This window comes from Psittacula echo (genome assembly GCF_963264785.1).
Source record: "Psittacula echo genome assembly, chromosome: 5".
Lineage (NCBI taxonomy): Eukaryota > Metazoa > Chordata > Aves > Psittaciformes > Psittacidae > Psittacula > Psittacula echo.
This window is the reverse complement of record NC_137739.1, coordinates 7,880,128-7,906,383: the sequence shown is the minus strand read 5'-3', so window position 1 is coordinate 7,906,383 and position 26,256 is coordinate 7,880,128. Positions and strand designations below refer to the sequence as shown.

The following is a 26,256-nucleotide window of genomic DNA, read 5'->3' as shown; positions in this document are numbered from 1 at the left end:
ATTCTAAGTTTTGATGGTCCACATCGATAAAGTCCAGTTTGAAGATAAAGAGTTTTGTTTTTGAAGGCAAAGATTCATCTTTTTTGATGGCAAATCCAGGTTCGATGATAAACAGTCAGGTTTGGTGCAAACAGTCAGGTTTGGTGGTAAAAAGTCACATTTGATGGTAGAGAGTCAGTTCTGATGGTAAAGGCAGGTTCAATGGAAAACAGGTTTGGTGCTAAAGCGTCAGGTTTGATGGCAAAGCCAGGCTTGATGGTAAACAGTCAGTTTTGATGGTAGAGTCATTCTTGATGGTAAACAGCCAGGTTTCAGGGTAAACCATCAGCCTTGATTGTACACAGTTTTGATGGTAAAGAGTCAGGTTTGACGATGAGACGTAGCTGGTTTTGTCAGTAGGTTTAGTTTAGGTAGCGAAGGATTCCATCAGTGAGCTTTGCATCTGAAAGACAAAAGAAGCCAAAGTCACTCCATGTCATGACATTCAATGTCAAACCCTGTCTCAGTGGTTTGGTTTCTGAAAGAGAAGTCTCAAGCCTGCACACAGCTCCACCTGCTCTGTGACTATACTATCCGACGGACTTGAGAAGGTAGCTTCCCCACTTCCAAACTGACTGCAGTTTGGATCTATGCTAAGGTGAAAATTCCTACTTGAGACCCATTCATTTAATATTTTTAAAGACAGACCTTCCACAACAGGAAGTTCGTTAACATCTATGGACCTGAGGAAATACTCAAATTCTGCAGACTTAACAAATTGCTTTTCACAGCCCTCATATCCCACTTGTGTTGCAAGCAGTGGATCAAAGTGGGCTTCTAGCACTGTGTTTATCGGCTAACATCTCTTACGCCTACACAGATAGTGCACTAATCTTAATGCCCCTGACCTGTGTAGTGGGGTGCAAGACATTGAATTTCTTCCTATACTTTTGACTGGTTTAGAAAGAACCAGATTTGGCCACCTGCTGGCAAAAGCATTCACTAAAGCCAAACCAGTCCCAGTCATTGCAAATGCGGAAGGCTGAAGGAAACTCGCAGCTTAAAAATAGGAAAACGGATGCAGCGTTTGATGCGTGTATGGAATGTTACTTCTTTTACCACAGGTGATGACTTGCTGTGTGTCACCTATTTTGTAGCAATTTCTGCACATCTGACTTTGGATGCAGCAAACATAAGCCCTCAGATTAAGGACCAGTAAGTCTTGGTTTGTACACAAATCCTGACAGGGGCTATTTGTGGAATATGTGGAATTAAAAATACATAATTGTTGTAACCTAATCAAGAACAGTGCGCAGATCTGGCTCTGCCCTGGGTTCAGCAGGCTGGGCTTAAACCACGACAGGTTCTTAACTTTGTGCTCCAGGTCTAGCGTTCTAACGCTATTCAGCAACATCCTTCCTATGTTGGCTTGACCAACCTAATGACCAGCCTAATGACCAACACCTAGTCAGATTATCCTACATAAATCACTTAGAAACAATGGGGAAAAGGCAGGCATGAGAAACACAGAGAAAAGTGTTAGGAAAAAAAATGGCAGATTATGCTGGAATCCCTGCTTACTTGTAATCCTTCTCTCGATATTTATCTTTGGACTTCTTTTTCTTCTTGACCTTCTCATCTTTTTTCATTCTTTGGTCATCTGTCTTGCGGCATTTCTTTCCCATTTCACTTTCCCTTCCTTCTCTGTCACTGTATTTCCTCTTGCCAAGTCTAAGTTTTTCATTTTCCCAGAAAGCGTTGTCAAAATGTGCACGAGCTGAGGCAGGTGGAGGTGCGTGCCTTTCCCGAGAGTGTTTTTCAGACTGCCGCTGAGGTACTGAACCATGACGGAAGTTCCCTCTGTGGCTACTGAAGTGATGGGCTCCTTCCTCCCTGGAGTGACTAGTGCGAGCCCATCTGCTCTGGCAGTGATGATCCCTACGTGATTTGTAGAACTGACTCAATTTGTCAAAGTCCTTATCAAAATGAGAGGACTTCCTCTCTCTACCATCTCCTGTTCCATGAACAGAGTAATAACCCTTGTAACACCTGCGTTTTTCCCATCTCCGTGCTTCATCTTGATAGTATCTTTCCCTGCTCCAAGTTCTCTCTCCTTTGGAATGGGAATACCTATTTCTGTCTTGTTCTGTTCTTTCTCTGCTTCGTGATCTATAACGAGAGTATTTTCCTGAGCTTTTGCCGTTATTTGGACTGCTTCTTTCATTATGGGAAGGTCTGTACTTCCTTTCATTGTAATAGTCCTGCTTATGATGATATTGCTTATTTGTTTCCATGCTGCGAGAGCGCCTCCTTTTGTAGGAACGATCATCCGCTTTGCTCCTGCTTTGCTTCTGCTCTTTAATCTCAGAGTATTGTCTCTTCTTTCGGTAGTGTTCTTTGTCAGGGTTTTTGGAGTCGTGTATCTTCTCCTCGTATTTTTGCCTATTATCCTCTTCGCATTTTTTATTATTCAGCCCCTCATTTTGCCTAGAGAACTGACTCTCCAGAACTTTATCCAGCTTTGCAATAGAAGAGTCATTAACAGGTGGTACCTCTACATAGTTATTAGAAATGTCCTCCGTATCTTGGCATTTATCTGTAATACCTAGAGATGCAGGTTTTTTAGGACTACATTCAATGTCAGACTTCACAGAGGAAGTTTGCCCTAATTTCTCTTCACTCTCAGGAGACCCTTTGATATACGAAGGATCTCCTTTTGCAATGAGTGCAGGTTCTTTTGGTCTTCTTGGTTTGTCTTTGTCTCTGCTGTCTTCGGACTCACACTGCCCAACGTATTCCCATTCAGTACCCAAGGATTTTTTCCTGACCTTGTGCTGACCGTTGATACTGGGTTGTACGTTATCAGCTTTTGTTATAATACTTTCAGCAACTTCTCTGGTAGCAATGGTTTCACAGTCTGATACAGTAAAAGGACTCTCAATCTCACAGCCAAGGTCGGAAAGAGGCGTCCCGGATTGGTCATAGACAGACACTGTTTCCGTCACTACGGTTTCCATAAGATGATCGCCCTCAGACTTCTGAGGTGCAGGGACACTGCACAAAATAAAAACACATTTTTCACTTGGAAAAGTTCACCTAAAAGATAAATGTTGGGAGCAAAAATCCCCTTAAGTAAAAGATTTGCTGGCTACTGGTAAACTCTGTCTGTTTCTAAACTCCCTTACACGGTTTGGAAACTGTAGCTTTCTAAAGAGACTCTGTAAGGCAGTCCCCTTTAGAAACCGATTCTTATTCATTCAGCAGCGCCCAGAGAAGGTGTTTTTCTTCTCTTGAGCCTGCAAGGAGTACATTAAAAACCCACACCCAGCACATTTGTCTCCCTCTGCTCACTGCTCTACATCACATCAGTAGCCAGCACCACTAGGTTCGCTCACCCCTAACTAGAAAAAAGTCAACTCATTAATGTCAGTCCCTCCCCCCAAAATGGGAGGGCAGGAGGTGGGGAATTTACATTGGAAAAAGAAATCCAATCGTTAAAAAAAGGAAAATAATTCCGTGAAGAAACAGAACTATTCTGAGAGGCATCTGCTCGTATTTAATATCAGAATAATACACCTTCAGTGCTGATGTCTGCAACCCTACATGTACAGTGTGGAATTTGCTGTACTGGTTCAAAGCTTTCTACTAAATAGAATTAGCAAAGGGGTAAAACAATGATAAACTTGGATGAAATCTTGTTTTCATCAGAGTATACCCGGTTTACCTTGTTTGCGCTGACAGCCTGTTCAGGTGGCTGTAGGCCAGGGATTCTAAGATTATTTCTTGAGGAATTGGTGACTCAGCTTCAGGTACCTACAATTAAAATGCAGACGTTAACAGACAAAAATATACTACCTTTAGCTGAAAACTGTTTGCAAAATTTCCTCATTAGTTATTAAGCAAGATCACTTTGCATTACGTGCACTATTGCCATTTCAAACATCACCCCTTCCCCACCCCCAAATATATTTATGAAACTTATCAAGTACTATCTCAGCTGAACTTTTCTGAAGCTGACATGTTCTCACATGCCAGTTCAGCTCTGCAAATTCTAAGGGGACAACAGCACAAAGTGTTAACGATGAAATTTGTGCTGTGTGTTTTCACAGTATTTCACATGAATTAGGAACATTTTAATGCTCCTGAATACTAAGGACACCATAGGTGAGAAGTTCTAGATGGAACAAACATAACTCACTGGTTCAAGCAATCCATTTGTTTCAGGGAAGAAAATCTCAGAAGGTTTAGCAGGTTGGACTTCGCAAGTAAAATCATCAAGTTTCAGTCCATTTTGTTTAGATCCAGTATCTAAACTAACAGCACCATTTAGTGAATCATTTTTTGGCAGGTCATGATGGGAACTCTCTTTTTCAGCCCTCTCACAGAAAGAATGGGAATTCTGCAATGTGCCGACCGCCTCCCAAATCACAATTCCTTTGGAAGATACGCTGAAATTCATTTTAAACACGCCATTCGACGCCTCAGATTTTCCTGAAGACTCTGCACTGGAAGGAACCGTAGCATCGGAGCCGAGTGTAGGACTTCCATTCACTGCTGGCTCTACAAACATTTCATCAGGAACTTCCTGTCTGGAAATGTCAGCAGCAACTGCCACTGTAGAGGCATCTGAGGTAGACTCTGCTCTGAAAGAGTTTGTAATTGTGGAGGAAGGAACGGCCTTGCTGAGATCCTCATTCTCCAAAGCACTGGTAAGATGGCCAGCCTGTGACACGGTCTGCCGCTCAGGCAATTTGTTATTAATACTTCTAGTGATCTTCTGGGCTTTTGATGGATCCGTAGCTGAAGGCCTGGTAATTGCCCAGTTTTGAATGCAAGCTGTTGGTAGAGCTGAAGATAGCCTTTTTATGGAGATACCAACAGGATTTGTATCCTCTTCTAGGGGTCCATTTCCATTTAAATGACTTGAATTCTGTATTTAAAAAGAAAAGATTGCAAGATGAATATGTGCAATCACACAGCACTTATGAAAACATTAAATTCTCCTTCTAAATATTTCTACAAATTGCCTCACCACCTAAGAAGAAAAAACACCCCACTTCCAATATCGACCTAAGTCCAACAAGTGTGTTTAATTCCTGCTGCTTTTGATTTACTGCATATTGGTATCAAATGAGCCTCATTTTTGAAACCCACACAAACAACTTAACATTGACTAAAGCTCTTCCCAAATGTATTTATTTTCCCCTTTAAACATTCCCCGAAAACACTGCAATAATTGCTCTGGTACGCAGGACCAAGAAAAATCGTTTTCACTGACTCAGCTAAAGTAACACTGGCGGAGTGATATTGAATTATTACTACTACTATTGTTCTTATCATCATCATCATCATCAGGAATTAATAGGCTCCTTCAAGCGTCTGAAAAGCATAGCTCCCAGTGCTTTAGAAAGCACTTTGAGTTGGAAGTATAATGAAGTAGCATGGCTGCACAATTTAGGATTAGCCACTGTTGGAATAATTCTGGCTGTTGCTGACGGTTGTGAAGAAAGCTGCAGTGTGGGAGGGAAAATAAAACTCAGACGCTACAAAACAACAACACACCCCCCACCCCCAGTCAAAAGAAAACAACATTATCAATTTGGTGCCATTATCTGCTCCCTGCAAATTACCTTAATCATATGAGGAGGAAGCTGCGGTCCCATAAATCTGTCCTGCTTACTATTAGGCCCCCACTGACCAAGGAATGAACAGGGCTCTGACGGTGCTGGTAAGTAAAAACCACGTTCTCCAAGTGTCAAATCATAGCGCCTTGGGAAAAAAGCAGTGATTTCAGTTTAGAGTTTTTCTTTCAGCCTGGTCTTGGATTAAACCCCCTTCTAAAATTTGAAAAGAACAGATGATGTGACACACAAGACATGTACAAAAGGCTCAACCAAGACTACAAACTAAAAAACAGACAATGGTCTCCCTACAATGACTATCCTTGCCAGAGCGACAGCTCACCCTTACATCATCTATGGCGTAATTTCTCCTCTTCTACATTAGCCAGCTACAAAGACCAGATAGACAGCAATGTACACAAGCGCACCAGTTTAACGCCAAGCAATGAAAGGCAGTAAATGCTGTGGGCAAGTTCAGGTTAGACAGAACCAAATTCCAGAAATTGTAATCTTTTCCTAGCACAGAAATAACAACACCTGAAAAAAAGACAAGTATCAGTAACAGGAAAGTAAACATATTCTGAACAGATTCAGGAGTTGGTATTACCTGACATAAAAAAGTAAATAAGCTTGCTGATTGAGAACCGTTTGGATATCAGAAGGCTCCACTACGGCATCATTCATTCGATACCAAAATCCATTGCCCGCCTGCAAATAAAAGACAGTGACATCTTTAGACAAAATGCATGTTGCTCAAATGCCGTCACAGGTAGAACACTACAGCACAAACCATCCAAACCAAATCAAATGGAACACACCATCCAACTTTTCCCCATCAAAACGGTGGTTACCAGTAACATTGATTTTCTTTGTTTATTTCACCCTGGGAGAAATCAAGCTGGTACCCACCTTTATGAAGCAGATATAGTGTCCTGCACTGCAGCCAAACCCCAAATGAACAAGAACTGCATATAAAGAATAGATGAGTGGTTCTCCCATCGACTGGGACATATAGGCTCGAAGATCCAAATATTCAGGGTATTTTACATCCTAAACACAAAACAGGAAGATTCAAAAATTACCCGGAATCACTTGGTGGAACAGCCTGAGAAAAACCCTTCTGAAAACACAGGCTAGGATCACACAAATATATTCTTGATTCTTATAAAAATACCTCTTCTCAGAAACAACATTTAGTCATTTAAGCTGCAGAGAACTCTTTTCTGCAGAATTAGCTCTAAGAGTGAGGTATACCCCTATGGTTACCGTAAGCCACAGTTGTTAGATGGACTTTTCTTAGACTATTGTTATTAGTCTCTAGTTACAGCCTGCAAGCATTAACAACTTTTAAATCATAGAATCACAGAATCATAGAATAGTTAGGCTTGGAAAGGACCTTAAGATCATCTAGATCCAGCCCCCCTGCCATGGGCAGGGACACCTCCCACTAAACCATGCCACCCAAGGCTCTGTCCAACCCGACTTTGAACACCGCCAGGGATGGAGCAGTCACAGCTTCCCCGGGCAACCCATTCCAGTGCCTCACCACCCTAACAGTAAAGAATTTCTTCCTTATACCCGATCTAAACTTCCCCTGTTTAAAATGGTATTTTCTCGGGGAAATCTCCCATTCCAAGAAGATAAAGCTGCTTTACAGCTGCAAATATACCTTGTTGATCTTGCCACCAGTAAAATCTGCAAATCTTTTCAGCGATATGACGAGAACTTTGGAGGAGCGATGTATTGTGTACCTCTTGGAGGCAGAAACCATGTTTTCGCACCTTAAAAACCAGCACAGACAAACGGTTAACGGCAAATTCTTCCCCCTCCCAAAACTCAAACAAGTGTTCATCTCTCGCACAGGCTTATGAACCCATACGCTGCACTTCAGGCTTGTTAACAGACAGAAGGTAACAGGATGTAAGCGGACAGCTCTACAAAACAAAGGATTTAGAACATTATCTTTCGATAGCCAAGCAAACATCTGAGCATCTATCCTAATGACAAAAAGGAAAGGCTTCCCAACAATTCAGCATGAGAACCCTGCAAGACATTTTTTAGTGAGCCATTAGAGGCTGCTGACGTTAACGACCACCGTTCACACGCACTGAGACCCAATCCCACTTTGTTCCACAGGGAACACTAGGACCTTCAGCAAGCTGATTGTTGCCTCCCACCCCAAATCCTTGTCCTTAGCTCCATGCTTCAGCTCACCACTACTTAGCAGACATCCCCTGTAACTTCTGGCCAGACAAATATTTCTGTGTGCAACCTCACTCTTACGAAGGCTAATAAACACCAGTAGAGGCAGCAGTAAGGAATAGAAGTCTAATACGAGCTAATGGCCAGAATTCTTCTATTTCCAGATATTCATGTGATACATGAAACGCGTTCTCTTGTATTCAGATGGAATTAGTAAGAATCTTACTTGCTGCACTTATAGCTGTTTTCTCCGCCCAGTTGTTCAGGTTTCACAAATTGTTCTAGAGCCTCGGTGACAGACGTAACGGCCTGGATGAATAAGAAAGTAGAGCACTAAGTCACTGGAAATGCAAAACTTCATACGCTTCCTGGTAGTTTGCGAGAGAACCTTGCTAGTTCATCCTCAAGCGACCTACTGCCAACCGGCAACCACTGTGAAGGAGGCAGAAACCTCAGAGTACGCTGAGCATTTACCTCCTGTGGAAACGATTCTACTCTGAAACAAAACAATAAAGTTTGCAGTGCCACAGACAGCTCCTGTGCTATGCTATGGCATCAAGAATGAGAACAGTCAAACCCATCAGCCTAAGGACAGACGTATGCTGAAGCAGAATAATGGAGAAGTGTGAGAGTATAGGTGTTTGTGTAGACATAATTACTGTTTTTACAGCTTAAACCCACTGCAAACATGGAGAGCATCTAGATGCCTTCCACACAAGACCAAAGGATTGCTGCTCCCATCCAGCATCAAGCTCTTTCCTTTTAGCAGTGTATCTTTTTCAGTAAAATGCCTTTCTTTGGAAGGCTCTACAGGTCCCCATACAGCTCAACCCATATTCACAAAACACCTTACCTCTATATCCAAAGTAATATCGAGGAATGGTTCGTACGTATCAGAAACGGCTTGGCAGTTCAAGCATTTCACTGGAATCAAAATACAAATGCTTAACACTGACTGGACAAATTTAAAGTCTTCACACGTATTACTTTAGTCAAAGTCCTTTACTACAGACAAACAGACACAGACCAGTTCAAAGGAGAGGCAGATTTTTAACAAGTACCTTGGGATCTTAGGTATCCTCCAAATATTTGATAAATAAGTGTGGTGGCTTGAGAAGATATGTCCAACCTGGAAAGAAATGATAAATCAGACCTCAGATAATGCGAGGCTCAGAGTTAACTCTTCAAACAGTTTTTACCAAGGACATTCATTTTAATATAGCACAGTAAAGAAAGGAGTAAAAGGGGCTAGAGAACATTTAAAGTTTAAATAAGTGGTTTATGCGTACGTGGTGCTTCCATTCAAGCAAGCTTTCTGCAAAGCATCAACAGTGAAGGACAAGAATTCATGTGCATCCTCTTGACTGCCGTAACAGAAATGTTTTCCTATTCCTAATAAATAAGAAGGAGGTTATATTTATTTCCTAGAAAATGAAAGAAAACTCACGTTTCTAAAAGTATCAAAATCATTTCTACGCATCAAATAGTGCTTTGAAAAGTTACCAAATATATCAAAATAAAACCATCTGAAATTACTTACTTATAAGGCCATTGATAACAGACATAGGCGGGATAGCATTATTAGAGAAACACAGGGCCTGGTTAATGTGAGCTTCCAATGTACACATCATACAGAAGCCTTTTTCATGACCTGAAGAGTGAAAGAAGCAACACAGTCGAGTCAAATAAGCATTGCCACCAAAAAAGAACAAAACCAAAAAACAATATCCATGAAAAACGCTATAGATATTGATGACACAGCGCTGAGAGGGAATGCCTGTTATTTTCAGCATACTGCTGTTAGGTGAGCTACGTGACACAGAGATAAGAATCCTCTGGGAGAAAGGAAAGATTAAAGGAAGTATGTACGAGTATTTCTGCCCTCCCTTTTGTAACAGGGTTCTTAACTGGAAACATTTTTACCTATGTTAAAAAAACACAGTTAAATTTCTAGGAATAAACATTAAGATGCCAAACCAAAAAGCATCCATGTACCTTTGTCAAAATAGACCTAGAAGGATACGAAAAGAGGCTCTTACGTCTAAATCAGTTCAACCGTAGAATGGAAATACGAAGAACACAAATTCCAAGGTTCAAAAAATACGAACTTTTAACTAGAATAAAACCAGTCTACATTTTAATACTGCCCCACACAGATTTCCATTTCAGGACAGCAGAAATTGGCTCGTAGTGCTTTCTAGGGTGTGGGCCTTTTTAATGGGTCAAGAGTGAACGTGTCATTTATTGCAGTATTAACACACTACAGCATCTAGGCTGCAGACACAAAGAAGCTATGATGCCAACATCCTAAATTTTACCTCCTTTCTACCAGCAGGAAACCCAAATCCCAAATGTTCATCAAATGCCTTCCTTTGCAACGTACTTCTTTATTCACACAAAGCAAGAAATGGTCCTTACTTGCAACTTTACCATTGTGCATTAAATGAACAAATGAACTTTATATGCCATTCCGAGCTCCCTGCTAAATAACCATGGAATCACAGAATCATTTAGGCTGGAAAAGACCGCGAAGATCGCGTTCAAAGCCGGCTTCTACAGGTAAAACGGGAAAGCCGCGAGTTTTCTCCACAGAATCCCTGTTCTTCTTCCACCTTTGCAGCTGCCCAACATATTTATAATAATGCTAGAAAGTACTCACATGACTTGCTGTGTTCAAGAGACAGCATGTAATTGGCCAGAGGAGGTGTGTACGTCAAACACTGCAGAGTAGCATTAAGGTAACACGTATTGCCCAGATTCTGCAGTCCAACTCCAACATTCAGTGGCTGTTGCCAATCCATGCAGATTTTCTCAGGTGGAAAAAGAATTTCACGTGGTGGGGCAATTCCATCGTTAACAACTGCAAGAAAATTAGATTTCCAAAACTATTTACGGTTTCTGTTTGAAAAAGGCTGTTTAAAAGGCAGCATTCTGCAGGAGCACCCAGAAGAACCAGGTCTACTCCACAACCCAAAAACACATGATGGAACAGCTGAAACACTGCCACTTGAATTTGCAGGTCAACACACTGCTTTGAACCATCATTTTCCAGCACCAGTCCCTTCAGTTGCCTTAGGGGACTCACAAAATTGCAGCCTAGCGCTGAAGGCTTTATTCATCACAACCCTGTTTTATATCAGTGCAACAAATGAGAACTGCGTTTTCTAACTATTGGGGTTTTTGTTCTGAAGAAAAGGGGGGAAGGACAGAAGGCACACTTACTTAGTTCTCCCTGGCCAAAAGGCTTGGGTTTTTCCGTGCTTCTACAATAAATAGAACCTCCTGGTCCCTTCTTTGGCTCTTCTGCAGGTTGTACCCAGCCAAAGTTTGCGGTGCATGCTGTTACTTTCTTGGCACGCCATTTGTTGGCCCACCTGAATGACAGCTTTTTAAATATTGAAGGTATTCTCCTCTTTATAGTCATCGTTCATATCTGTATCAAAGATAAAAGTTCTGGTTGACTTCAAAATATCACAAAGCATTCCAGAAGGAGATCCTGTCACTCAGTCGCAAAGAAATAACTTGAAGGACTAAATAGCTGGTAACAAATATTAAAAAAACCCCAAACGACAACAACCAAACTAAAAACCCCACTCACAACACTGTGTTTAAGTGGGGAGCAGCGATTACGCATTTGTCTCATGACAAAACAAACATTTGCAGCAGTGACTGTAAAACAACAACATACACAAAAATGCCTAAGTAGAAATAAGGAGCAACAGGAAACTACTACAGGTGGACATGAAGACATGAAGGCACTTCTATGTCTCTAAATTGCAAACTATACTTCCACAAAGCAACACTACAGGAAGACAAAAAAGCCCAAACCAAACCAACAACAGAAAAGTAAAACCAAACCCCCGAAAAAAACCAAAAACCAAACACACACACACACACAAATTCGAAATAAGGAACATCCCGAACGGACACACACACACACACACACACCCACACCCACACCCCCAGAGGCCACACTTGTTTGCTTTCATAAAAAATAATCCATCTGCCAACCTAGGAAACCCGCAGTCAATTATCACTTTAACCTTACCTGGAAGCGAAGGGCTCCGAGTTTGTCAGCTCCGGGGTCGTGACCGTGGTCTCCGTCCGCCCAGGGGTTTCTCTGCTCTCCCAAGGCGCGTCTGCCCAGTGTTTCACCGGGGTCTGAGGGTCTGCTTCTCCCGGGTCGCAAGATAAGCTCCCAAAGTCGGTTAACGTCATAGTACCAGTTCCAAATGGAACTGCCCGGCCTTCCGTCACCAGCGCTGAGCCTGAGGCACCTACCCGCTCACCCTCCGCTCTGCCTTTCCGAGGCGTTTTGGTCCCTAAAAGCATTTTGGCACCGCTGCTCTCACGGACCGGCGCGGCACGCAGCACGTCCGCTGTCGGGAGCGGCAAGAGCCCAAACACAGCCAAACCAACCCGACCCTGACGCGGCAGGCGAGGGCAGAGCACGGCTCCGAGGGATCCCTCGCTTCCCCTCGCCTCGCCCTTCTCCCTCCACCTCACGCTCCGACCCAGCCCCACCGGGCACCTCCGGCCCGCGGCAACCGGTGCTGCGGGGGCAGGCGCAGCGCCGCCCCGCCTCAGCGCTCTCCCGCCCCGCCCCGCCCCGGTCCTGCCGGGCCAGGCGGTGGTGGCCGTGGCGGCGGTGGCGGCGTCGGCGGGGCTGGGTCCGTCCGCCCCATACTGGGGACGTCGCCCAGCCCCGCCCCGACGGGGAGTCCCACCCCTCCGCTGCCCGGCAGGCAGGAAGACAGCGGCCGCCAGAGCTGAGAAGAGCCCAGCCCAGCCGAGCCGAGCCGGGCCGAGCCGGCTGCTCCCGCCGCTCTCTTTCCCTTCTTTTTGCCGTGCCGGCTCCGCTCAGCAGCTGAGCTGTGTGGCCACTTCCATCAGCCGCGGTGCCAGTGCAGTGCAGGCAGAGAAATGTACAGGAAACTTCGGCTCAGCCGGACTGGCTTAAAATTGACGCTATTCTGACAAAATAAGCTCTACGTTACTGAAACATTTTGAACCGCTTTAAACTGGTACAAAACTGAACCTCTGCCAACTGAGCAGCAACTAGAATGCTTTCTAGATGAAAACAATGCATATTTTTCAGATTTAGTACATCCCTATGTAGATATGCTGGCTGGAAAAGCTAGGTCTCTTGTAGACCAAATCCTACAAGCTAAGACTTGTGGCTTACCAGTTCCATTTCTAGATTTTCTTAGAAAATGTTTCTAGCTACAGTTTGAATATAAAATGTAAACGCTGCACAGATAGGGACTGATCTAAGTAGTAACTTGGTGTACACAAGTGATTTGCATGACATACTCTGTATCAATCATTGTTTAAAATGTGACGTTCTATGTAAATCCACTGCAATCGTAACGTTTTCATTTATCAGGAGGACCTGTTGCTTCAGCCTGGAGACTGTCTCTAAAATAAAGTGTGAAACCCTACTGTTGCATAGCTCCTCATTTACCAAGAATACATGGGAGGTGCGTGCTGATTTACTGGTTTCAGAGGTTAAGATCTGATTTTGCAACTGCTCTTGTAAGTCAAAGGCCTCTTTGCCTACCTTTAGGCACACTGATTTAAATTGACAGGTTTACTTTTTCAGAGAGAAAATTCCTCACCTGCAAAATAGATTGTTCTTGTAAAGCTGAACACTCATAGCTGTGTTGCTGTGAATGTTACTCCATTAAGAGCTGGTTTCCCACCCTGAATTAAAGAGGGATTTTGTCCGTTCCCTTCCATGAGCTTCAGTCAAATATAAGGCAAGAACAACTCAGATCTCTTGTCCTCAAGTCGATTAATCAGACCAGACAGATAAGTCAGAGGAACTGTATTTCACTGAGGTTCCCAATCACTGCTCTCCTGATGCAGGACCAGTGAATATGAAGTGCATCACAGTTTGATAGCATTTAATAATAAAAATTAAAATCACCCTATGAATTTGTCTGGAGCTAGCCACTTTAGAGAGACAAAGACAACTGAGACTTCAGGCAAGTGACAGTATATTAAGAGAACGGAATTAAAACGTATGGATTTTGTCTTGATGGTAAATGTTTCAATCAGAAATTCTAAGTTTTGATGGTCCACATCGATAAAGTCCAGTTTGAAGATAAAGAGTCGTTGTTTTTGAAGGTAAAGATTCATCTTTTTTGATGGCAAATCCAGGTTCGATGATAAACAGTCAGGTTTGATGCAAACAGTCAGGTTTGGTGGTAAAAAGTCACATTTGATGGTAGAGAGTCAGTTCTGATGGTAAAGGCAGGTTCAATGGAAAACAGGTTTGGTGCTAAAGCGTCAGGTTTGATGGCAAAGCCAGGCTTGATGGTAAACAGTCAGTTTTGATGGTAGAGTCATTCTTGATGGTAAACAGCCAGATTTCAGGGTAAACCATCAGCCTTGATTGTACACAGTTTTGATGGTAAAGAGTCAGGTTTGACGATGAGACGTAGCTGGTTTTGTCAGTAGGTTTAGTTTAGGTAGCGAAGGATTCCATCAGTGAGCTTTGCATCTGAAAGACAAAAGAAGCCAATGTCACTCCATGTCATGACATTCAATGTCAAACCTTGTCTCAGTGGTTTGGTTTCTGAAAGAGAAGTCTCAAGCCTGCACACAGCTCCACCTGCTCTGTGACTATATTATCCGACGGACTTGAGAAGGTAGCTTCCCCACTTCCAAACTGACTGCAGTTTGGATCTATGCTAAGGTGAAAATTCCTACTTGAGACCCATTCATTTAATATTTTTAAAGACAGACCTTCCACAACAGGAAGTTCGTTAACATCTATGGACCTGAGGAAATACTCAAATTCTGCAGACTTAACAAATTGCTTTTCACAGCCCTCATATCCCACTTGTGTTGCAAGCAGTGGATCAAAGTGGGGTTCTAGCACTGTGTTTATCGGTTAACATCTCTTACGCCTACACAGATAGTGCACTAATCTTAATGCCCCTGACCTGTGGAGTGGGGTGCAAGACATTGAATTTCTTCCTATACTTTTGACTGGTTTAGAAAGAACCAGATTTGGCCACCTGCTGGCAAAACCATTCACTAAAGCCAAACCAGTCCCAGTCATTGCAAATGCGGAAGGCTGAAGGAAACACGCAGCTTAAAAATAGGAAAACGGATGCAGCGTTTGATGCGTGTATGGAATGTTATTTCTTTTACCACAGGTGATGACTTGCTGTGTGTCACCTATTTTGTAGTAATTTCTGCACATCTGACTTTGGATGCAGCAAACATAAGCCCTCAGATTAAGGACCAGTAAGTCTTGGTTTGTACACAAATCCTGACAGGGGCTATTTGTGGAATATGTGGAATTAAAAATACATAATTGTTGTAACCTAATCAAGAACAGTGCGCAGATCTGGCTCTGCCCTGGGTTCAGCAGGCTGGGCTTAAACCACGACAGGTTCTTAACTTTGTGCTCCAGGTCTAGCGTTCTAACGCTATTCAGCAACATCCTTCCTATGTTGGATTGACCAACCTAATGACCAGCCTGATGACCAACACCTAGTCAGATTATCCTACATAAATCACTTAGAAACAATGGGGAAAAGGCAGGCATGAGAAACACAGAGAAAAGTGTTAGGAAAAAAATGGCAGATTATGCTGGAATCCCTGCTTACTTGTAATCCTTCTCTCGATATTTATCTTTGGACTTCTTTTTCTTCTTGACCTTCTCATCTTTTTTCATTCTTTGGTCATCTGTCTTGCGGCATTTCTTTCCCATTTCACTTTCCCTTCCTTCTCTGTCACTGTATTTCCTCTTGCCAAGTCTAAGTTTTTCATTTTCCCAGAAAGCGTTGTCAAAATGTGCACGAGCTGAGGCAGGTGGAGGTGCGTGCCTTTCCCGAGAGTGTTTTTCAGACTGCCGCTGAGGTACTGAACCATGACGGAAGTTCTCTATGTGGCTGCTCAAGTGATGGGCTCCTTCCTTTCTGCCGTGAGCGGTGTGAGCCCATCTGCTGTGGCAGTGATGATCCCTACGTGATTTGTAGAACTGACTCAGTTTGTCAAAGTCCTTATCAAAATGAGAGGACTTCCTCTCTCTACCATCTCCTGTTCCATGAACAGAGTAATAACCCTTGTAACACCTGCGTTTTTCCCATCTCCGTGCTTCATCTTGATAGTATCTTTCCCTGCTCCAAGTTCTCTCTCCTTTGGAATGGGAATACCTATTTCTGTCTTGTTCTGTTCTTTCTCTGCTTCGTGATCTATAACGAGAGTATTTTCCTGAGCTTTTGCCGTTATTTGGACTGCTTCTTTCATTATGGGAAGGTCTGTACTTCCTTTCATTGTAATAGTCCTGCTTATGATGATATTGCTTATTTGTTTCCATGCTGCGAGAGCGCCTCCTTTTGTAGGAACGATCATCCGCTTTGCTCCTGCTTTGCTTCTGCTCTTTAATCTCAGAGTATTGTCTCTTCTTTCGGTAGCGTTCTTTGTCAGGGTTTTTGGAGTCGTGTATCTTCTCCTCGTATTTTTGCCTATTATCCTCTTCGCATTTTTTATTATTCAGCCCCTCATTTTGCCTGGAGAACTGACTCTCCAGAACTTTATCCAGCTTTGCAATAGAAGAGTCATTAACAGGTGGTACCTCTACATAGTTATTAGAAATGTCCTCTGTATCTTGGCATTTATCTGTAATACCTAGAGATGCAGGCTTTTTAGGACTACATTCAATGTCAGACTTCACAAAGGAAGTTTGCCCTAATTTCTCTTCACTCTCAGGAGACCCTTTGATATACGAAGGATCTCCTTTTGCAATGAGTGCAGGTTCTTTTGGTCTTCTTGGTTTGTCTTTGTCTCTGCTGTCTTCGGACTCACACTGCCCAACGTATTCCCATTCAGTACCCAAGGATTTTTTCCTGACCTTGTGCTGACCATTGATACTGGGTTGTACGTTATCAGCTTTTGTTATAATACTTTCAGCAACTTCTTTGGTAGCAATGGTTTCACAGTCTGATACAGTAAAAGGACTCTCAATCTCACAGCCAAGGTCGGAAAGAGGCGTCCCGGATTGTTCATAGACAGACACTGTTTCCGTCACTACGGTTTCCATAAGACGATCGCCCTCAGACTTCTGAGGTGCAGGGACACTGCACAAAATAAAAACACATTTTTCACTTGGAAAAGTTCACCTAAAAGATAAATGTTGGGAGCACAAATCCCCTTAAGTAAAAGATTTGCTGGCTACTGGTAAACTCTGTCTGTTTCTAAACTCCCTTACACGGTTTGGAAACTGTAGCTTTCTAAAGAGACTCTGTAAGGCAGTCCCCTTTAGAAACCGATTCTTATACATTCAGCAGCGCCCAGAGAAGGTGTTTTTCTTCTCTTGAGCCTGCAAGGAGTACATTAAAAACCCACACCCAGCACATTTGTCTCCCTCTGCTCACTGCTCTACATCACATCAGTAGCCAGCACCACTAGGTTCGCTCTCCCCTAACTAGAAAAAAGTCAACTCATTAATGTCCGTCCCTCCCCCCAAAATGGGAGGGCAGGAGGTGGGGAATTTACATTGGAAAAAGAAATCCAATCGTTAAAAAAAGGAAAATAATTCCGTGAAGAAACAGAACTATTCTGAGAGGCATCTGCTCGTATTTAATATCAGAATAATACATCTTCAGTGCTGATGTCTGCAACCCTACATGTACAGTGTGGAATTTGCTGTACTGGTTCAAAGCTTTCTAATAGAATTAGCAAAGGGGTAAAACAATGATAAACTTGGATGAAATCTTGTTTTCATCAGAGTATACCCGGTTTACCTTGTTTGCGCTGACAGCCTGTTCAGGTGGCTGTAGGCCAGGGATTCTAAGATTATTTCTTGAGGAATCGGTGACTCAGCTTCAGGTACCTACAATTAAAATGCAGACGTTAACAGACAAAAATATACTACCTTTAGCTGAAAACTGTTTGCAAAATTTCCTCATTAGTTATTAAGCAAGATCACTTTGCCTTACGTGCACTATTGCCATTTCAAACATCACCCCTTCCCCACCCCCAATATATTTATGAAACTTATCAAGTACTATCTCAGCTGAACTTTTCTGAAGCTGACATATTCTCACATGCCAGTTCAGCTCTGCAAATTCTAAGGGGACAACAGCACAAAGTGTTAACGATGAAATTTGTGCTGTGTGTTTTCACAGTATTTCACATGAATTAGGAACATTTTAACGCTCCTGAATACTAAGGACACCATAGGTGAGAAGTTCTAGATGGAACAAACATAACTCACTGGTTCAAGCAATCCATTTGTTTCAGGGAAGAAAATCTCAGAAGGTTTAGCAGGTTGGACTTCACAAGTAAAATCATCAAGTTTCAGTCCATTTTGTTTAGATCCAATATCTAAACTAACAGCACCATTTAGTGAATCATTTTTTGGCAGCTCATGATGGGCACTCTCTTTTTCAGCCCTCTCACAGAAAGAATGGGAATTCTGCAATGTGCCGACCGCCTCCCAAATCACAATTCCGTTGGAAGATACGCTGAAATTCATTTTAAACACGCCATTCGACACCTCAGATTTTCCTGAAGACTCTGCACTGGAAGGAACCGTAGCATCGGAGCCGAGTGTAGGACTTCCATTCACTGCTGGCTCTACAAACATTTCATCAGGAACTTCCTGTCTGGAAATGTCAGCAGCAACTGCCACTGTAGAGGCATCTGAGGTAGACTCTGCTCTGAAAGAGTTTGTAATTGTGGAGGAAGGAACGGCCTTGCTGAGATCCTCATTCTCCAAAGCACTGGTAAGATGGCCAGCCTGTGACACGGTCTGCCGCTCAGGCAATTTGTTATTAATACTTCTAGTGATCTTCTGGGCTTTTGATGGATCCGTAGCTGAAGGCCTGGTAATTGCCCAGTTTTGAATGCAAGCTGTTGGTAGAGCTGAAGATAGCCTTTTTATGGAGATACCAACAGGATTTGTATCCTCTTCTAGGGGTCCATTTCCATTTAAATGACTTGAATTCTGTATTTAAAAAGAAAAGATTGCAAGATGAATATGTGCAATCACACAGCACTTATGAAAACATTAAATTCTCCTACTAAATATTTCTACAAATTGCCTCACCACCTAAGAAGAAAAAACACCCCACTTCCAATATCGACCTAAGTCCAACAAGTGTGTTTAATTCCTGCTGCTTTTGATTTACTGCATATTGGTATCAAATGAGCCTCATTTTTGAAACCCACACAAACAACTTAACATTGACTAAAGCTCTTCCCAAATGTATTTACTTTCCCCTTTAAACATTCCTCGAAAACACTGTAATAATTGCTCTGGTACGCAGGACCAAGAAAAATCGTTTTCACTGACTCAGCTAAAGTAACACTGGCGGAGTGATATTGAATTATTACTACTACTATTGTTCTTATCATCATCATCATCATCAGGAATTAATAGGCTCCTTCAAGCGTCTGAAAAGCGTAGCTCCCAGTGCTTTAGAAAGCACTTTGAGTTGGAAGTATAATGAAGTAGCATGGCTGCACAATTTAGGATTAGCCACTGTTGGAATAATTCTGGCTGTTGCTGACGGTTGTGAAGAAAGCTGCAGTGTGGGAGGGAAAATAAAACTCAGACGCTACAAAACAACAACACACCCCCCACCCCCAGTCAAAAGAAAACAACATTATCAATTTGGTGCCATTATCTGCTCCCTGCAAATTACCTTAATCATATGAGGAGGAAGCTGCGGTCCCATAAATCCGTCCTGCTTACTATTAGGCCCCCACTGACCAAGGAATGAGCAGGGGTCAGACGGTGCTGGTAAGTAAAAACCACGTTCTCCAAGTGTCAAATCATAGCGCCTTGGGAAAAAAGCAGTGATCTCAGTTTAGAGTTTTTCTTTCAGCCTGGTCTTGGATTAAACCCCCTTCTAAAATTTGAAAAGAACAGATGATGTGACACACAAGACATGTACAAAAGGCTCAACCAAGACTACAAACTAAAAAACAGACAATGGTCTCCCTACAATGACTATCCTTGCCAGAGCGACAGCTCACCCTTACATCATCTATGGCGTAATTTCTCCTCTTCTACATTAGCCAGCTACAAAGACCAGATAGACAGCAATGTACACAAGCGCACCAGTTTAACGCCAAGCAATGAAAGGCAGTAAACGCTGTGGGCAAGTTCAGGTTAGACAGAACCAAATTCCAGAAATTGTAATCTTTTCCTAGCACAGAAATAACAACACCTGAAAAAAAGACAAGTATCAGTAACAGGAAAGTAAATATATTCTGAACAGGTTCAGGAGTTGGTATTACCTGACATAAAAAAGTAAATAAGCTTGCTGATTGAGAACTGTTTGGATATCAGAAGGCTCCACTACGGCATCATTCATTCGATACCAAAATCCATTGCCCGCCTGCAAATAAAAGACAGTGACATCTTTAGACAAAATGCATGTTGCTCAAATGCCGTCACAGGTAGAACTCTTCAGCACAAACCATCCAAACCAAATCAAACAGAACACACCATCCAACTTTTCCCCATCAAAACGGTGGTTACCAGTAACATTGATTTTCTTTGTTTATTTTACCCTGGGAGAAATCAAGCTGGTACCCACCTTTATGAAGCAGATATAGTGTCCTGCACTGCAGCCAAACCCCAAATGAACAAGAACTGCATATAAAGAATAGATGAGTGGCTCTCCCATCGATTGGGACATATAGGCTCGAAGATCCAAATATTCAGGGTATTTTACATCCTAAACACAAAACAGGAAGATTCAAAAATTACCCGGAATCACTTGGTGGAACAGCCTGAGAAAAACCCTTCTGAAAACACAGGCTAGGATCACACAAATATATTCTTGATTCTTATAAAAATACCTCTTCTCAGAAACAACATTTAGTCATTTAAGCTGCAGAGAACTCTTTTCTGCAGAATTAGCTCTAAGAGTGAGGTATACCCCTATGGTTACCGTAAGCCACAGTTGTTAGATGGACTTTTCTTAGACTATTGTTATTAGTCTCTAGTTACAGCCTGCAAGCATTAACAACTTTTAAATCATAGAATCACAGAATCATAGAATAGTTAGGCTTGGAAAGGACCTTAAGATCATCTAGATCCAGCCCCCCTGCCATGGGCAGGGACACCTCCCACTAAACCATGCCACCCAAGGCTCTGTCCAACCCGACTTTGAACACCGCCAGGGATGGAGCAGTCACAGCTTCCCCGGGCAACCCATTCCAGTGCCTCACCACCCTAACAGTAAAGAATTTCTTCCTTATACCCAATCTAAACTTCCCCTGTTTAAAATGATATTTTCTTGGGGAAATCTCCCATTCCAAGAAGATAAAGCTGCTTTACGGCTGCAAATATACCTTGTTGATCTTGCCACCAGTAAAATCTGCAAATCTTTTCAGCGATATGACGAGAACTTTGGAGGAGCGATGTATTGTGTACCTCTTGGAGGCAGAAACCATGTTTTTGCACCTTAAAAACCAGCACAGACAAACGGTTAACGGCAAATTCTTCCCCCTCCCAAAACTCAAACAAGTGTTCATCTCTCGCACAGGCTTATGAACCCATACGCTGCACTTCAGGCTTGTTAACAGACAGAAGGTAACAGGATGTAAGCGGACAGCTCTACAAAACAAAGGATTTAGAACATTATCTTTCGATAGCCAAGCAAACATCTGAGCATCTATCCTAATGACAAAAAGGAAAGGCTTCCCAACAATTCAGCATGAGAACCCTGCAAGACATTTTTTAGTGAGCCATTAGAGGCTGCTCATGTTAACGACCACCGTTCACACGCACTGAGACCCAATCCCACTTTGTTCCACAGGGAACACTAGGACCTTCAGCAAGCTGATTGTTGCCTCCCACCCCAAATCCTTGTCCTTAGCTCCATGCTTCAGCTCACCACTACTTAGCAGACATCCCCTGTAACTTCTGGCCAGACAAATATTTCTGTGTGCAACCTCACTCTTACGAAGGCTAATAAACACCAGTAGAGGCAGCAGTAAGGAATAAAAGTCTAATACGAGCTAATGGCCAGAATTCTTCTATTTCCAGATATTCATGTGATACATGAAACGCGTTCTCTTGTGTTCAGATGGAATTAGTAAGAATCTTACTTGCTGCACTTATAGCTGTTTTCTCCGCCCAGTTGTTCAGGTTTCACAAATTGTTCTAGAGCCTCGGTGACAGACGTAACGGCCTGGATGAATAAGAAAGTAGAGCACTAAGTCACTGGAAATGCAAAACTTCAAACGCTTCCTGGTAGTTTGCGAGAGAACCTTGCTAGTTCATCCTCAAGCGACCTACTGCCAACCGGCAACCACTGTGAAGGAGGCAGAAACCTCAGAGTACGCTGAGCATTTACCTCCTGTGGAAACGATTCTACTCTGAAACAAAACAATAAAGTTTGCAGTGCCACAGACAGCACCTGTGCTATGCTATGGCATCAAGAATGAGAACAGTCAAACCCATCAGCCTAAGGACAGACGTATGCTGAAGCAGAATAATGGAGAAGTGTGAGAGTATAGGTGTTTGTGTAGACATAATTACTGCTTTTACAGCTTAAACCCACTGCAAACATGGAGAGCATCTAGATGCCTTCCACACAAGACCAAAGGATTGCCGCTCCCATCCAGCATCAAGCTCTTTCCTTTTAGCAGTGTATCTTTTTCAGTAAAATGCCTTTCTTTGGAAGGCTCTACAGGTCCCCATACAGCTCAACCCATATTCACAAAACACCTTACCTCTATATCCAAAGTAATATCGAGGAATGGTTCGTACGTATCAGAAATGGCTTGGCAGTTCAAGCATTTCACTGGAATCAAAATACAAATGCTTAACACTGACTGGACAAATTTAAAGTCTTCACACGTATTACTTTAGTCAAAGTCCTTTACTACAGACAAACAGACACAGACCAGTTCAAAGGAGAAGAAGATTTTTAACAAGTACCTTGGGATCTTAGGTATCCTCCAAATATTTGATAAATAAGTGTGGTGGCTTGAGAAGATATGTCCAACCTGGAAAGAAATGATAAATCAGACCTCAGATGATGTGAGGCTCAGATTTAACTCTTCAAACAGTTTTTACCAAGGACACGGATTTTAATGCAGTATAGTAAAGAAAGGAGTAAAAGGGGCTAGAGAACAATCAAAAGTTAAATAATTTGTTTATGCTTACTTGGTGCTTCCATTCAAGCAAGTTTTCTGCAAAGCATCAACAGTGAAGGACAAGAATTCATGTGCATCCTCTTGACTGCCGTAACGGAAATGCTTTCCTATTCCTAATAAATAAGAAGGTGGTCATATTTATCTCGTAGAAATTGAAAGAAAACTTGTATTTCTAGTATCTTCCTTCCAAGTATCAAAATCATTCCTATGCATCAAATAGTTCTTTGAAAAGTTACCAAATATATCAAAATAAAACCATCTGAAATTACTTACTTTTAAGGCCATGGATAACAGATGTAGGTTTGATAGCATTATTAGAGCAACACAGGACTTGGTTAATGTGAGCTTCCAATGTACACATCATACAGAAGCCTTTTTCATGACCTGAAGAGTGAAAGAAGCAACAGTCTAGCCAAATATGCATTGCTACAAAAAAAACCAAAACCCAGCCTTATGAATTAATACTCTTTAAGCTAAAGGTACAATGTGCATTCTTCATGTGCATCCTCTTCTCCTAAGGCGTCAATATCCCGACAGTTTTGTGGCATTTTAAGACACAATCCTGTACAGAATTTAAATGATGACTGAGTTTGCATTAAAATGCATTTTCTGATGAGCAATCTAAGTCACTATTGCAATGACTTTTTTTTTTTTTGCAGGCTGACACGAATGTGAACTCCACAGGCTGCCGAATATATGACAAAACACTACTGACATTGATGACACAGCACTAAGAGAGAATGCCTGTTATTTTCAGCATACTGCTGTGAGGTGAGCTACGTGACACAGAGCTAAGAAACCTCCGGGAGAAAGGAAAGATTAAATTATTTCTGCCCTCCCTTTTGCAACAGGGTTCTTAACTGGAAACATTTTTATCTATGTTAAAAAAACACACTTACATTTCTAGGAATAAACACTAAGATGCCAAACCAAAAAGCATGCATGTACCTTTGTCAAAATAGACCTAGATGGAGATGAAAAGAGGCTCCTATGCCTAAATCAATTCAAGCATAGAAGTGCAAAGAACACAAATTCCAACGTTCAAAAAATACGAACTTTTAACTAGAATAAAACCAGTTTACATTTTAATACTGCCCCACACAAATTTCCATTTCAGGACAGCAGAAATTGGCTCGTAGTGCTTTCTAGGGTGTGGGCCTTTTTAATGGGTCAAGAGTGAACGTGTCATTTATTGCAGTATTAACACACTACGGTATCTAGGCTGCAGACACAAAGAAGCTATGATGCCAACATCCTAAATTTTACCTCCTTTCTACCAGCAGGAAACCCAAATCCCAAATGTTCATCAAATGCCTTCCTTTGCAACGTACTTCTTTATTCACACAAAGCAAGAAATGGTCCTTACTTGCAACTTTACCATTGTGCATTAAATGAACAAATGAACTTTATATGCCATTCCGAGCTCCCTGCTAAATAACCATGGAATCACAGAATCATTTAGGCTGGAAAAGACCGCGAAGATCGCGTTCAAAGCCGGCTTCTACAGGTAAAACGGGAAAGCCGCGAGTTTTCTCCACAGAATCCCTGTTCTTCTTCCACCTTTGCAGCTGCCCAACATATTTATAATAATGCTAGAAAGTACTCACATGACTTGCTGTGTTCAAGAGACAGCATGTAATTGGCCAGAGGAGGTGTGTACGTCAAACACTGCAGAGTAGCATTAAGGTAACACGTATTGCCCAGATTCTGCAGTCCAACTCCAACATTCAGTGGCTGTTGCCAATCCATGCAGATTTTCTCAGGTGGAAAAAGAATTTCACGTGGTGGGGCAATTCCATCGTTAACAACTGCAAGAAAATTAGATTTCCAAAAATATTTACGGTTTCTGTTTGAAAAAGGCTGTTTAAAAGGCAGCATTCTGCAGGAGCACCCAGAAGAACCAGGTCTACTCCACAACCCCAAAACACATGATGGAACAGCTGAAACACTGCCACTTGAATTTGCAGGTCAACACACTGCTTTGAACCATCATTTTCCAGCACCAGTCCCTTCAGTTGCCTTAGGGGACTCACAAAATTGCAGCCTAGCGCTGAAGGCTTTATTCATCACAACCCTGTTTTATATCAGTGCAACAAATGAGAACTGCGTTTTCTAACTTTTGGGGTTTTTGTTCTGAAGAAAAGGGGGGAAGGACAGAAGGCACACTTACTTAGTTCTCCCTGGCCAAAAGGCTTGGGTTTTTCCGTGCTTCTACAATAAATAGAACCTCCTGGTCCCTTCTTTGGCTCTTCTGCAGGTTGTACCCAGCCAAAGTTTGCGGTGCATGCTGTTACTTTCTTGGCACGCCATTTGTTGGCCCACCTGAATGACAGCTTTTTAAATATTGAAGGTATTCTCCTCTTTATAGTCATCGTTCATATCTGTATCAAAGATAAAAGTTCTGGTTGACTTCAAAATATCACAAAGCATTCCAGAAGGAGATCCTGTCACTCAGTCGCAAAGAAATAACTTGAAGGACTAAATAGCTGGTAACAAATATTAAAAAAACCCCAAACGACAACAACCAAACTAAAAACCCCACTCACAACACTGTGTTTAAGTGGGGAGCAGCGATTACGCATTTGTCTCATGACAAAACAAACATTTGCAGCAGTGACTGTAAAACAACAACATACACAAAAATGCCTAAGTAGAAATAAGGAGCAACAGGAAACTACTACAGGTGGACATGAAGACATGAAGGCACTTCTATGTCTCTAAATTGCAAACTATACTTCCACAAAGCAACACTACAGGAAGACAAAAAAGCCCAAACCAAACCAACAACAGAAAAGTAAAACCAAACCCCCGAAAAAAACCAAAAACCAAACACACACACACACACACAAATTCGAAATAAGGAACATCCCGAACGGACACACACACACACACACACACCCTCCCCCACACCCCCAGAGGCCACACTTGTTTGCTTTCATAAAAAATAATCCATCTGCCAACCCAGGAAACCCGCAGTCAATTATCACTTTAACCTTACCTGGAAGCGAAGGGCTCCGAGTTTGTCAGCTCCGGGGTCGTGACCGTGGTCTCCGTCCGCCCAGGGGTTTCTCTGCTCTCCCAAGGCGCGTCTGCCCAGTGTTTCACCGGGGTCTGAGGGTCTGCTTCTCCCGGGTCGCAAGATAAGCTCTCAAAGTCGGTTAACGTCATAGTACCAGTTCCAAATGGAACTGCCCGGCCTTCCGTCACCAGCGCTGAGCCTGAGGCACCTACCCGCTCACCCTCCGCTCTGCCTTTCCGAGGCGTTTTGGTCCCTAAAAGCATTTTGGCACCGCTGCTCTCACGGACCGGCGCGGCA

The 26,256-nt window shown here is 42.5% G+C and overlaps 2 protein-coding genes across 2 annotated transcripts; both read right to left on the bottom strand.

Annotated features, from left to right (window-relative positions):
- Nucleotides 1-1,556: 1,556 nt before the first annotated feature.
- On the bottom strand, nt 1,557-11,226 carry LOC308222334 (ubiquitin carboxyl-terminal hydrolase 42-like; the record flags this gene model as incomplete). Its single annotated transcript, XM_080620232.1, has 14 exons — nt 1,557-3,033; nt 3,704-3,792; nt 4,178-4,909; nt 5,610-5,748; nt 6,208-6,308; nt 6,510-6,650; nt 7,270-7,381; nt 8,029-8,111; nt 8,656-8,726; nt 8,864-8,931; nt 9,092-9,194; nt 9,343-9,453; nt 10,462-10,662; nt 11,025-11,226. 14 exons carry the CDS (start codon nt 11,224-11,226, stop codon nt 1,557-1,559), a joined length of 3,630 nt encoding a protein of 1,209 aa, XP_080476358.1.
- A 4,194-nt stretch (nt 11,227-15,420) lies between these two features.
- On the bottom strand, nt 15,421-25,312 carry LOC308222333 (ubiquitin carboxyl-terminal hydrolase 42-like; the record flags this gene model as incomplete). Its single annotated transcript, XM_080620231.1, has 14 exons — nt 15,421-16,897; nt 17,564-17,652; nt 18,037-18,768; nt 19,469-19,607; nt 20,067-20,167; nt 20,369-20,509; nt 21,129-21,240; nt 21,888-21,970; nt 22,515-22,585; nt 22,723-22,790; nt 22,951-23,053; nt 23,214-23,324; nt 24,548-24,748; nt 25,111-25,312. The coding sequence occupies 14 exons, from the start codon at nt 25,310-25,312 to the stop codon at nt 15,421-15,423; spliced, it is 3,630 nt and encodes a 1,209-aa protein (XP_080476357.1).
- Nucleotides 25,313-26,256: the final 944 nt, after the last annotated feature.